Source organism: Astyanax mexicanus, chromosome 6, assembly GCF_023375975.1.
Source record: "Astyanax mexicanus isolate ESR-SI-001 chromosome 6, AstMex3_surface, whole genome shotgun sequence".
Classification (NCBI taxonomy): domain Eukaryota; kingdom Metazoa; phylum Chordata; class Actinopteri; order Characiformes; family Acestrorhamphidae; genus Astyanax; species Astyanax mexicanus.
Window position 1 is genome coordinate 535,001 of NC_064413.1, and position 13,965 is coordinate 548,965.

The 13,965-nt window shown below is 39.5% G+C and overlaps 2 protein-coding genes across 5 annotated transcripts in view; both read left to right on the forward strand.

Moving 5' to 3' along the window:
- The window catches only part of LOC103039956 (coiled-coil domain-containing protein 178), a 38,005-nt gene extending 30,693 nt beyond the window's left edge, over positions 1 to 7,312 (forward strand). For all 3 annotated transcript variants that reach the window (XM_022666936.2, XM_022666935.2, XM_022666938.2), the window contains one exon: positions 6,411 to 7,312. In XM_022666936.2, coding sequence (XP_022522657.2) covers positions 6,411 to 6,620 — 210 coding nt within the window. In that variant the 3' untranslated portion in view covers positions 6,621 to 7,312. The remainder of the gene's footprint in view (positions 1 to 6,410) is intronic.
- Positions 1 to 13,965, forward strand: part of abcd4 (ATP-binding cassette, sub-family D (ALD), member 4) — a 234,306-nt gene that overhangs the window by 182,223 nt on the left and 38,118 nt on the right. The window lies entirely within an intron of this gene.

Below are 13,965 nucleotides of genomic sequence, written 5' to 3' on the forward strand. Positions count from 1 at the left end.
TTAGCATAGGTCTCCTCCCCCATCCCAACTCAACGCGCATGCACTTACACACCGACACACACTCTCACACACAGACACACACATGCACACAGCTGATTTAATACTGCAATAACTGGAATAACTGCAATATCAGAAAGTAATCCTGCAGCGATTGGTCAAAGGCCTACTAGCTATAGGGTGTACTGTACTCTAATAGCAGTAGTTCTGCCCAAAACGCATAAAAACCCTGGCTTACCAAATTACTGCACGCTACACAGCAGACCCACTGAACCCAGAGCAAAGCCTAGCATTTAGCATGCCTGTCATGCTAACCGCAGAGAGACAGCTTAAGGCATCGACAGCAATACACGCAGGTTTAGCTCAACGCTGGTTAAATAAAACTAGCTTATCCACTAAACACAGGAGGAGACGTTTCTCCAACCAGAATCCAGCTTAGGCCCAATCCCATTTCATCCCTCAACCCCTCCATCATTTAGCATGTCCACTCCTAGAAATAGTCCCAAATCTCATTGGGATAGAGTGAGTTAAAAGTGGAAAAAATTGGAACAACGTTTCAAGCACCCGATACACACAGCTCTGGAAAAAAATAAGAGATCACTTCAAAATGATGAGTTTTGTTTGACTTTTCCTAATTGAAAACCTCTGGAATATATTAATATCAAGAGGAAGATGGATGATCACAAACCATCAAACCACCAAACTGAACTGCTTGAATTTTTGCACCAGGAGTAAAGCAGCATAAAGTTATCCAAAAGCAGTGTGTAAGACTGGTGGAGGAGGAGAACATGATGCCAAAAAAAACTGTGATTAAAAACCTTTATTCCACTAACTATTGATTTCTGAACTCTTAAAACTTAAATTAATGAATGAATATGGACTTTATTATTTGAGGTCTGAAAGCTCTGCATCTTTTTTTGTTATTTCGGGCATTTCTCAATTTCTGCAAATAAATAAATGCAGTAAATGACTCTAAATATGTTTATTTCGAATTTGGGAGAAATGTTGTCCCTAGTTTTGTTTTAGATGGGGTATTGTGTTACAGTAACAGGACTGAGTAAAACACAGGGACAGAACTGAAATGTGCGCTTCGCTAGTAGTTTTCCAGGTCCACCTTAAATGGTGCAGCTTGCTACTGCACGATTTAAGGTGGAATGTGAAAATTCAAATAACATTCAAACAAGTTAGGCTTGGACTATAATAAATCATTTTAGTTATAACTAGTGTCAGGCAGTGTTGATGTTGATGTATTAGAGTATTTCTTAGAAAGAGAATATCAATAATATATACCATTTCTCATTTAAACTCAGTTTTAAAGGGATGGTTTACACCTGAAAACAAGGGGTAGGGTATGAATGAGAAATAGGATTAGGCCTGATAGTATTTATAGCATCACTTTGACCTCAGTGCTGGAAACCGGCCGCACGCTCAACTCCTTCAATTCATTGCACAAATGCTGCATAGAGCTGGCGGTCTCCACACTGCAGCAGCCATGCAGTCCAACACAGAGATACCCAGCCTGCACAGCACCATCACTGCACAGCTCCATCACTGCACAGCATCATCACTGCACAGCATCATCACTGCACAGCATCATCACTGCACAGCACCATCACTGCATAGCACCATCACTGCACAGGATCATCACAGCACAGGATCATCACTGCACAGCACCATCACTGCACAGCACCATCACTGCACAGCACCATCACTGCAAAACACCATCACTGCACAGCATCATCACTGCACAGCATCATCACTGCACAGGATCATCACAGCACAGGATCATCACTGCACAGCATCATCACTGCACAGCACCATCACTGCACAGCATCATCACTGCACAGCACCATCACTACACAGCACCATCACTGCACAGCACCATCACTGCACAGCACCATCACTGCACAGCATCATCACTGCACAGCACCATCACTGCACAGCCCCATCACTGCAAAACACCATCACTGCACAGCACCATCACTACACGGCACCATCACTACACAGCACCATCACTGCACAGCATAAATCACTGCAAAACACCATCACTGCACAGCATCATCACTGCACAGCATCATCACTGCACAGCACCATCACTGCACAGCCCCATCACTGCAAAACACCATCACTGCACAGCACCATCACTACACAGCACCATCACTGCAAAACACCATCACTGCACAGCACCATCACTACACAGCACCATCACTGCAAAACACCATCACTGCACAGCACCATCACTACACAGCACCATCACTACACAGCACCATCACTGCACAGCATCATCACTGCACAGGATCATCACAGCACAGGATCATCACTGCACAGCATCATCACTGCACAGCACCATCACTGCATAGCACCATCACTGCACAGGATCATCACTGCACAGCACCATCACTGCACAGCACCATCACTGCACAGCATCATCACTGCACAGCACCATCACTGCACAGCACCATCACTGCACAGCATCATCACTGCACAGCACCATCACTGCACAGCATCATCACTGCACAGGATCATCACTGCACAGCACCATCACTGCACAGCATCATCACTGCACAGGATCATCACAGCACAGGATCATCACTGCACAGCATCATCACTGCACAGCACCATCACTGCACAGCCCCATCACTGCAAAACACCATCACTGCACAGCACCATCAGTACACAGCACCATCACTGCAAAACACCATCACTGCACAGCACCATCACTACACAGCACCATCACTGCAAAACACCATCACTGCACAGCACCATCACTACACAGCACCATCACTGCAAAACACCATCACTGCACAGCACCATCACTACACAGCACCATCACTACACAGCACCATCACTGCACAGCATCATCACTGCACAGGATCATCACAGCACAGGATCATCACTGCACAGCATCATCACTGCACAGCACCATCACTGCATAGCACCATCACTGCACAGGATCATCACTGCACAGCACCATCACTGCACAGCACCATCACTGCACAGCATCATCACTGCACAGCACCATCACTGCACAGCATCATCACTGCACAGGATCATCACAGCACAGGATCATCACTGCACAGCATCATCACTGCACAGGATCATCACTGCACAGCATCATCACTCTCTCTCTCTTCCTCTTTTAACCCACTTCTGTCATGCATCCTGCACAGTTCAGCAATGACCTTACCAATCATGGAAGCCTCACACTCAGCACTGTTTCATGCTGATAGAGGACAGCTACAGTCTGAGCAGCTGGACCACAACTTATCATAGCACTACTTTACTCAGCTGATCACGGTCAGCCCTGTTTACCATTCATCTTCATAGTATAGATCATTACAGAACCAGACAAGAGGCTGTACTGTATGAGTCACTGTATCACTCAGACAACCACTTAAAGTACTGTGTACAGATCTGCTGTAGTGGGGCATAAAGTAGCCAAGCCAGGGTGCGAATTACGGGGGTATTGGGGGGTGAGACCTTCTGAATTAAGACTTAACGCACCCCCCACCCCCCCACCCCCCCCAACTAAAGGGGTAAAAAATAGCTTTTATTAAAATATACTTCTTTCACTAAAATATATGTAAAATACTACAAAAACAATGCAGTATCTGTGCCTGGAAGAATATGGTGAAACAATTTCAAGCCCCACTAAAGTGGATCATATGTATGTATAATATATTATTTATGACTATAATGGTGCTACATTAGCTGATGTAATGGATTTATGTGCTTTTACGTGTTGTAGACATTACAGTAAGGAAGCAAGGAAATACTTGTCGTCTCCCCCAATTATCATCATCTCATAGACTCCTAGAGCAGTTTTTAGGAAGGGTTAGGTAGTGCATCAGTGTCCAGTGCAAAATAGGTGTAAGAACCAAACAGGATAGTTTGGATGCAAAAAACACCAGACAAAAAACAGGCAAAAATCAAGCAAGGATTCAAAAACCAGGAATAACAAACACAGTGAATAAAACTCCATTAGACACAGAAGTGGCAATATCTCACAACTACTGTATTATTTCACAAAAATATTTAATTAAAAAAGGCCCTCTTTTTAGAACCAAGTGTTGTTCTCCATGTGTACTACAATCTACTACTATGTCTGTATGTGTGTAATTTAAAATCAGACTTAAATTAAACAGTAATAAATGCTATAAATGACCACGCCTGCTTGATGGGGGGGAGGACATGAAGAGAGAGAGGGTGTAAACTGAGATTTATGTTGTTTTGGGTACAGTTCAGTACAGGTTGAGATAGTTCTCAAGCCAGGTCCCCCCGGCAGCTGAGGTGAGTGAAGATGTGAAGTGAAGATGAGGGTGGTGCGAGGTCAATAGTCACAAGGTGAGGTATATATTGGACAAGGGGGAGGAGCTCAGGTAATTTAGGTGCGGTTTATATCCAAAAATTTTGTTAATTCTTGACAACACTAATACCTTGGTGTTAAATGTCTTGTATTATAATAGTGTATGAACTGGTGGTTAGCAGTTTATGAAAGTGTAAAGCTACTGTACGTATTTGGATTTGCACAAGAACCTACAGGAAACAGAGGGAAAGTTTCTCTGCATCAGCAGCTTTTAAAACTTCATATCTTCCTCTCATATCCAACTCGACAGGGCCTGAGCACCTGTAAGGAGAAGCTGCGTAACAGACGCCTCGTGCAGACCTGTCGTACTTCCTCGCTCTCCTGCAGCATTTCTCCTGCAGTGTTTGATCAACATGGGCTTTATTTAAGCAGCCAAATTCTTCATCGGGTTGCACAGGCAAAAAGACGCCCACACGCCCGCTGGAGAGGAACGCCCATCACAAAACTAGCGCCACTGATTTGTCACTGTGTCTTCCTAAGGCACAAATGACTGCCTCCAACTAGCTCAAGTGGAGTGGAGGGATGTAGTGCAGAGAAGAGGAGAGAGAGAGAGAGAGAGAGAGAGCGAGGGAAAGGAAAAGAGAGAGAAAGAGAGAGCATGAGGCTGTCATCTCGTAACGTTGCTGCCAAATCGGGCACTCACTTCTGGGTTATGCAAGTTTACACCAGGGATAGCATAATTGACAATTGCTAACAACAGAGAGCAGGGTGGAGAGTTGTGAATGGCCGGTAATAATTGGAGCGGATGCCTGCTGTGCTGCTCTCGGGGGACCGTAATCCAAGATCTTGTTTCTGATATAATTGTTAGTCAGAGAATTTCTGCATGGCTAGGCCAGCTCAGATTCCCAAGCTGGTTGACAGTGCAAGGCAGTTTAATAGAAAAACTGGTCGCTGAGGTTTTTTAAAACAGATGCGCACTGAACCCGCATGCACAGTTCACCAGGAGAGGTGCACGCCATCTCTTTCTCCTTCTCCTTCTCCTCTCTCTTTTTTCTTTTCTTTTTTCTCTCCCTGTCTCACGTTCTCCCTCGCTCTCGGCTCTCGCGAAAACAGCAGAGCCCGGGGCGGCTCTCAGTAGGCTGTGGCTGTGAAGGCACAATGCGAGGTTGGAGCATCTGTGGAAGTCTTCTCCAGAACTCTGCTGCTTTTCCTGCTTCTCTTACTCACTTACTCACTTCCTGTTACACTTATATATATATGTATATATATACAGCGCCTTTCTGACACTCAACACACCGGTGAGAAGCGACAGCCAATCACGCACAGGACACTCTCAACCGGAAACAACCGTCCACCTGGAGGAGTGCCAATCCAAGTTTCTCAGGGGGTTCTGGGTCATTTTATCTTTTATGGGTTTTTTTTTATCCTCTGTGATTTTATTCCCATCCAGAATGATCATGTAGGTGTTTTTCTCAGACGTCCTCTGAGAAAATTACAGGCTGAATTATCTACTGTTTTTTTCTAAGCTTAATTTTAGTCCCTTCCGGACGCACATCTCTGAGTTTTGTCTCCTCTCGTTTAATAAAATAGCTATTTGAGACCTCTTGTCCCAATTCTTGTTAGGCTGGAGAGGTAGGTTAGGGGGGAAGGAATAGAGCTTGCATCCAGCAGTAACAACACAATACAATAAGAAACATATTTAAACATAAATTAAAACACAGAAGAATAGAAAATATATAAGGCTATAAAAAACGTATTATTCAAGGTAAAGATATATCTGTAAACGGAGCAGTGCAATATATGTTGATAAAAGTCATTAAATAATTAACAGAGCAATGTGCAATGACATTGATTATATATATATATGTATAAGTGACTGATGTGAATAGAAATAGAAATAGAAATAGAAATAGAAATATGAATACGTTACAAAAATAGTTCTGAGAAGTGAATATGTGAATATATAAAGAAGAAGGGTTACACTCTAAAATAAAGGGGTAGGGCCAAGGTGTGGATTGTGATTGGACCTTAGTGTTTCCTGCTTCTCCTGCTTTATTAGTCGTCTCTCATTCTATCATTGATTGTGTTTGCTTGCCTATTTAAACAGGAGAAGTGTTCGGGGGCGATCGACCGCATCTCAGCCTTCCTCCATACGCTGACAGATAACTCAACTACCCGCCACGATGCTGCTGCCGCTGCCACTGCTGCCGCCACTGCTACTGCCACTGCTGCTGCCACTGCTACTGCTGCTGCAGACCAACTGGAGCCTGTGGAGGACGGCAATGGATTGAACGGGGAGACGCCTACAGAGGAGTAATTGGACACTCACCTGTGCCGTGCACCAGACAACTCACTTACACCCCCCCCCCCCATCACCATCATCATCCTCATCACCACCACCAATAGCAGCACCTCCACCACACACACACACACTTATACACACACACACACACTCAACCAACACACACCTCCAGTATGCTTCACTCTCTCCACCCTCTCCGCTCCTTGCAGCCCTATCCATAACAATGAAACAGGTGACTTTCATGCTGCTGTCAGGAATGATCTAATTTTAGCTGGGTGAATGATTGCAATTGGCTTTGCCTCATCAGATAATTAATCTATGTCACCATTAATTGGAAAAGAGAATAATTACGGGGCCGTGTTGACAGAAATTCTACGCTTCTCCAGATCCCAGGATCTAATTACACCTACTAAAACCCTACTGACCTTATCCTGTGGTTAGTATACCTGCAGAGCCCTAACTAGTATCTGACCAGGCCTTCCTCCCTTCCTCCTCCCCTCCCTCCCTCCCTCCTTTCTTGTTCCTCCTCTCTTCCTTTCTCTCTTCCCTTCTTTCTTTCTTTTGTTTATCCCCCCTTTTCCCCATCTTCTCCGAGAGCTGTCTCTCTCAATCACTTTTCAATATTCAATCTTAATTTTGTGGAAGTTTAGCATTTTCAATGAGCTGGAGATGAATGATTAATGAATAAATTTAAATGCTTCATTTTGTCCATGGATCATTAGTCAAGTCCTTTGTGGGAAGGACCTGCAAAAAGAAAAAAAAAAAAAAGGAGGGAAAATTATTGAGACATTAGCCTCGAGCAATCCAGGGGTAAATAGTATGCGCAGAAGGATGTTGTGTGAGCACAACCCACTGGCATTCCTCAGAACCCCAACAAAAAAACACTACTGTCTTCCTCCTTTCTTTTCCCCTCTCATCACATGACTGATGTGCGCGGCGGTGACGAGAACTCATTTCCGAATGAGTTTCTCGTTTCATTTCTCTGTTTTATGAGTACAGCATAAGAGAATGGGAATGATGATATGATATGATAGTAGATAAACATACGCAATTAACCACTACAGGTATACATAAATAGGTTTCTCTTTTTTTTTTTTTTTATATATGCATTAAAAAACCTTATGCTAGAATATAATCAAGAGGAAGAAGATGGATGATCACAAGCCATCAAACCAATCAAAACATAAAGTTATCCAAAAGCAGTGTGTAAGACTGGTGGAGGAGAACATGATGCCAAGATGCATGAAAACCATTAATTAATGTGATTAAAAACCACCAGGATTATTCCACCAAATATTGATTATTTCTGAACTATTAAAACTTTATGAATATGAACTTGTTTTCTTTGCATTATTTGAGGTCTGAAAGCTCTGCATCTTTTTTGTTATTTCAGTCATTTCTCATTTTCTGTAAATAAATGCTCTAAATGAGAATATTTTTATTTGGAATTTGGGAGAAATGTTGTCTGTAGTTTATAGAATAAAACAACAATGTTCATTTTACTCAAACATAAACCTATAAATAGCAAAATCAGAGAAACTGAAGTGCTCTCATATTTTTTTCCAGAGCTGTTTGTGACATATTTAAAAGAAATAAGAGTTCAGAAAAATCAATATTTGGTGGAATAACCCTGGTTGGTTTTTAATCAGTTTTTTTATGCATCTTGGCATCATGTTCTCCTCCACCAGTCTTACACACTGCTTTTGGATAACTTTATGCTGCTTTACTCCTGGTGTAAAAATTCAAGCAGTTCAGTTTGGTGGTTTGATGGTTTGTGATCATCCATCTTCCTCTTGATTATATTCCAGAGGTTTTTAATTTGGTAAAATCAAAGAAACTCATCATTTTTAGGTGGTCTTATTGTTAAAGAATGAAATTGGTCCAAACCGTAAGTAAGTGCTCCTATAATAGCATTACAGACTTACCATGTGAATGGTTCTGAAGTGAAGTCCTGACAGCATTACTGGAGGGTTGTATGAAACATATGAAACTGTGTGTGTGTGTGTGTGTGTGTGTGTGTGTGTGTGTGTGATGCTCTGTTGCCTCTCGCGCTGTCAGAGTGAGTGCAGCCGTACCACTCCCAAATCTCACTCTAGAGAGTTATTAACGGAACAGGCCTTAACTATCGCTACCACTATCGTGTCATACAGGAATACTGCACTGATAAAATACAAAAAATCGCTTATTATATGGATTCTTAGATGAACATCTAGTGAGGGACAGTATAAAAATAAGTCTTCCATCCTACAAAAATAAGAGAAAAAGAAAATATTAAACTATGTAGATAAATGTTTTATAATAGTTCATTCTAAATGCAATCATGACAATTAAATCACATACTTAATATAATTAAATTTGCTGCTGCATTACCCCAAAAACAACTCGTATATCCTGTCTGCACACAATAGCATAAAAAAATTATTTGCCCCTTACAGATTTCTTTTTTTCTGTTTTTGCATTTTTTTTATCATACTTAATTTTTTCAGATTATCAAACACATGTTTGAATAAAAGACAAATAGACCCTAAGCACTTTTTAAATTATAATTTCATTTATTAAGGGAAAAAAGCAAATCTAAATCATCACAGCCATATGTGAAAAAAAAAGTAATTGGGCATGGTCAACTCATCCAAGAGGTCACAAAAGAACCCAAAACAACCTCTAAAGATCTTCAGTCCTCACTCGCCTTAGTAAAGGTGCCTCAGTGTTAATGATTTAATAATAAAAAAAAAAGGACTGGATGAAAATGGCCACAAAAAAACACAAAAGCCAGTCTCTCATTTACCAACAAACATCCTGATGATCTCCAGAACTTTGGGTAAATATTCTTTACAAGACTGATGAGACAAATGTATTAATGTGTAATTTATAGCTAAATAAATGCTAGAAATAGAACTATTTCTGTTAAATATTAACTAAGTATTAAATCCACATCTACAAAATACAACTTTAACCAAAACAAAGAAATTGTACTAACAGTCTGAATGATAGAGATGCTGTGGATGATCTTAAACAGGATGTTTACGCTGGAAAATCCTCCAATGTGTCTAAATTAACATAATTCTGTAAAGAGATATGAAAGACACATTGCCATTTATCTCAAACACATCAAGGATGGCACAACCAAGTTATTTGGTTTATTAGGCGAATCCTTGTTCTCACGGGGCCAGGTTGGTTTGTATAGATATTTTTCCTTTATAAATAAAATAATAATTAAAAAACTGATTTTTGTCTGATATTAAAATGTGTGTTTTTTATCTGAAAAATGTAAGCTTGATAAAAAAAAAACTAACAAAAAGTCTGTAGGGGGCAAATACTTTTTCACAGCACTGTATAAATGAGTGAGTTCTGATTTTTAGTGATTCCTGATGTAACTGACTGTTTTTCAGCAGTAAAAGTCCTCTCTGAGCTCCGGACGGACGTCATGCTCGTGTTTTGAAGGATGAAACGTCTCTCTGCTATCTCTTCCACTTCGGGCGGCCATATTTTAAATTAGTGCACTTCCCAAACACATTCATCTGCTCAGCCCATCCCTCTAATCAATTCTGCAAAATAAATGACATCAAACCTGTAACGCCACTGTCATTAATTTCACCAGAAACGTGCATCAAACCGTGCACTGGTAGGTGCTGCTCAGACACCAGTGATGCTTTACACACATTAATGCACACACACACACACACACACACACACACACACACACATGCTCTGAATTAAATGAACAAACTCACACACGGCTTCCTTTTGTTACTGTAAATGAACAGTGTACGAATGTAGATATGTACTGTAGTGTATACTGTCATTATAGAGCTGCATAGAGATTCATTATACTCTGTAAGTAAAAATGAAGAGAGCACTTGAGTTTCTGAATCAGTTTCTCTGATTTTGCTATTTATAGGTTTATGTTTGAGTAAAATGAACATTGTTGTTTTATTCTATAAACTACAGACAACATTTCTCCCAAATTACAAATAAATATATTCTCATTTAGAGCATTTATTTACAGAAAATGAGAAATAAGCTTTAGAAATTATTATTTGCTGGAATAACCCTGGTTGGTTTTTAATCACAGTTTTTTCATGCATCTTGGCATCATGTTCTCCTCCACCAGTCTTACACACTGCTTACACACTTCCAGAGGTTTTACATTTGGTAAAATCAAAGAAAATCTATTGGTCTGTTTATTGTGAAATTTGGACACAATGTAAAGAATGATTCAAAGTTTGTTGAAAGTAAAAAAACGTAATACGCTTGTTATCTGTCACGCTTCAAACAGCAGTAATGAATGACAGAAGCCTCAGCTTGAAGGATTGATTGAATGATTGAATTTAAAGGGTTGTTTGAATTTGAAGGAAGGGTTGAGTTCTATTTCAGCTGAAATAGTATGTTGGAAATATTATGCTAAAAGCATACCCCTTTTTTCCACACCCTAGGTTTTAAATTTTAGTTTTAGGTTTTATTGATCTTTTTTTATTAGCATGAAATTCACTGATGAACTTCTTAATTTATGCGTAATAATGAATCCAGTTGTAACTTTCCATTTTGGATCGGGATGTTGTAACACATGAAAAAAAACGTTTTATAAAGAGAACAAAGTGATAAAAAAACAAGAGCTACTTAGAGAGCAATTTTAGTTTTAATTCGTTTTAATTTAGTTAAGTTAACAATTAAGAACAAAAGCATCTACTTTAGTTTTACAATCAGGGTAAACTAAATTCAACTGTTGCATAAATGTTAGTATTTCATCTTTAAAGGGTTATAAAGACAATAGTTTGATATTTAGTATGTTGATTGATTTATTTTAGACCTCGTGGATGGTTTGAATTTGAAGGGTTGATTGAATTTGATGGATGAATTGATTTTGAAGGAACATTTGAATTTGATTGAGTTTGAAGATTTGATTGAATTTAAGGGATTCATTGATTTTGAAGGATGGATTGATTTTGACGGACGGCTTGATTTTGAAGGGTTGATTAAATTTGAGTGATTGAGTTTGAAGATTTGATCAAATTTGAAGGATGAGTTGAATTTGAGGAATTGATTAAATGCAAAGGATTGATTGAATTTAAAGGGTTATTTGAATTTGAGGAATGGATTGATTTTGAAGGTTGATTTGAATTTGATGTCCGAATTGTCTACAAAACAATAGAATAAATCATTTATAAATAAATGAATTAAAGCAATAATCACTGATAAAATTAGATATAAAGTAATTTAGAGAAGAGTCTCTGGTCCTGTAGGTACAGCTGTAGGATGTCAGAAGTGATGGTCTTTTTTTTATTAGAGAGTAAAATGTAAAATCTTTTCACAGGTGACACTTTAGTGGACTAATGCTTTTGTTTACACCTGTGAGTTTAGAAGTGAAACAGTGACAGTGGGTTGAGCCGAGTGAAGGATGCTGATGAGTTTTGTTTGCTCATTTAAGGGAAAAAAAAGTCTGGAAAAAAATTACAAAAAAGGGAGGAAAGTGGCAAACAAATTCATCAGGAAAATAATGTATGTTCCTTTTGTCTCCACACTCGCCTGCTCTCCCACACATTCATCTTAACAGGATAATAATTTGTGAAAGTCTCTGACATTTGTGGCTAGCTAGCATGGTAATAAACCCGTGGCTTGGAACGTTTTTTACTTAATTAGAGTCAATCAATCCAAACTTTTGCTCACTTACCGGTGTGAAACAGCGATATAATGAGCAGAAATCAGCACGGTGATTGGAAATACAAATTACAGCTGTTTAAAGGAAACCACACACTCTACTACGTGGCCAGCGATGCAGGAGCCTGCTGGGGACATCTTGAAGGGTTTGGTGCCAAATCGACGACTACAGTAGCTCAGGGAGAAAGAGAGAAAAAGAGAGAGAGAGAGAAAGAAAAATAGAGAGAATTAGACTGTTAATGCAGTGCAGGCTTTAGGGCTAATTCAGTTTGACTACTGAAAAGTAAAGGCTGTTTCAATTTAGCCCATTTAAACAGGTCGTTACCGGAAAGCGCAATTCTATTTGTGTAACATTTTTATTTTCAACCTAATATAACTCCAAATATTACAAACTAATTCAATTTTAAAAATCTAAATAACGATCTCTGACTAAACCTGATGTCAGAAAATGAAGGGAGCAAGGAGAGGACGTGGAGAGCAGAAGCAAACGTGAGGTATAAAACAAGAATATTTGTATTAAGAATACAAAAAATAAACAAAACAAAGAACTAAATAAACAAAGAAACACAGAGTACACAGGAAATAAGAAAAACTAACGTAAACATGTACAAGGGCCGACAAAGGAAACAGGAAACGCTGGGATATAAACAAAAAGGGGACCAGAAAAAAAGGAAACATTAGCTAGGTTACCTGGAAGAGAACTAAGGCTAACAGAGAGCTAGCTAACATCAGCGCTAAGCTAGCTAACATACTAACTACATATAACTTACATATGTTATGTTGGGTCTGTTTTGCATCACAATAGAACAAAATAGTAAAAAATATTGATAACAAAGGGAAAACATTAGGTTTTGATTTCCTGTACAATAATTTTTTTTTAAGTTTTCTAACAAAGAAATTATGAGGACATTTGTGGGTCTTAAAAAATATTTATTGAGGTCTTAAAATGGTCTTACAAAGCATAAAATTGGACTTTTAAAATGGTGCAAGAACCCTGATTGCAAAAATATAGTTCTTTATTTCATTTAAGCAAATGTTTCTCCCCGATATCAAACCTGCTCCTACACCTCCGCAGGACGACGACACGGAACAGGGCCAGGATGTGACACCTGCAACAAAACAGCATCACTATTTCAACCTAATAAATCCTATAAAACCTACATGCTGCTGTTCTTTACGTTTATCCAGCCAGAGACCCGGCGTGCTGGACTCGTTCTGGGCTACATACAGAACTCATTTCATTTCCAGGCTGAAGGAAAAGTTCTTTTCTTTTTCAAAGTTCCTAAACTGCAGAAGCCGAGCTTGGCAGCCACAGCTTGACGTTGTGTTACAGTTATTATTGTCAGACAATCCAAGGAGTGCAGATAATGCAAAATGCTCTGCTTGGTCCCCGTTTGTTTCACTGCTGACTGGAGGGAGTAATTGGGTGGTGCTGACCATATTAGACACAGAGAACATTTTCAAATGGGGAACACCAGCGTCAGAACAAAAGAAGGGGAGTGAAATTACAGGCTTAATGTCTGTGAATGCTGCTTTTTAACACCAAATATATGTGTGGAAATGAGTCCCCAAAGCTTTCAGAGCTTCCAAACCAAGCGATTTACGTGAAGGTGTGTATATATATATATATATATATATATATATATAGTGATGCATGTACTGTAGTGTAACAGGGTGATATAACTGTTGATTTTTTATTTCTTAG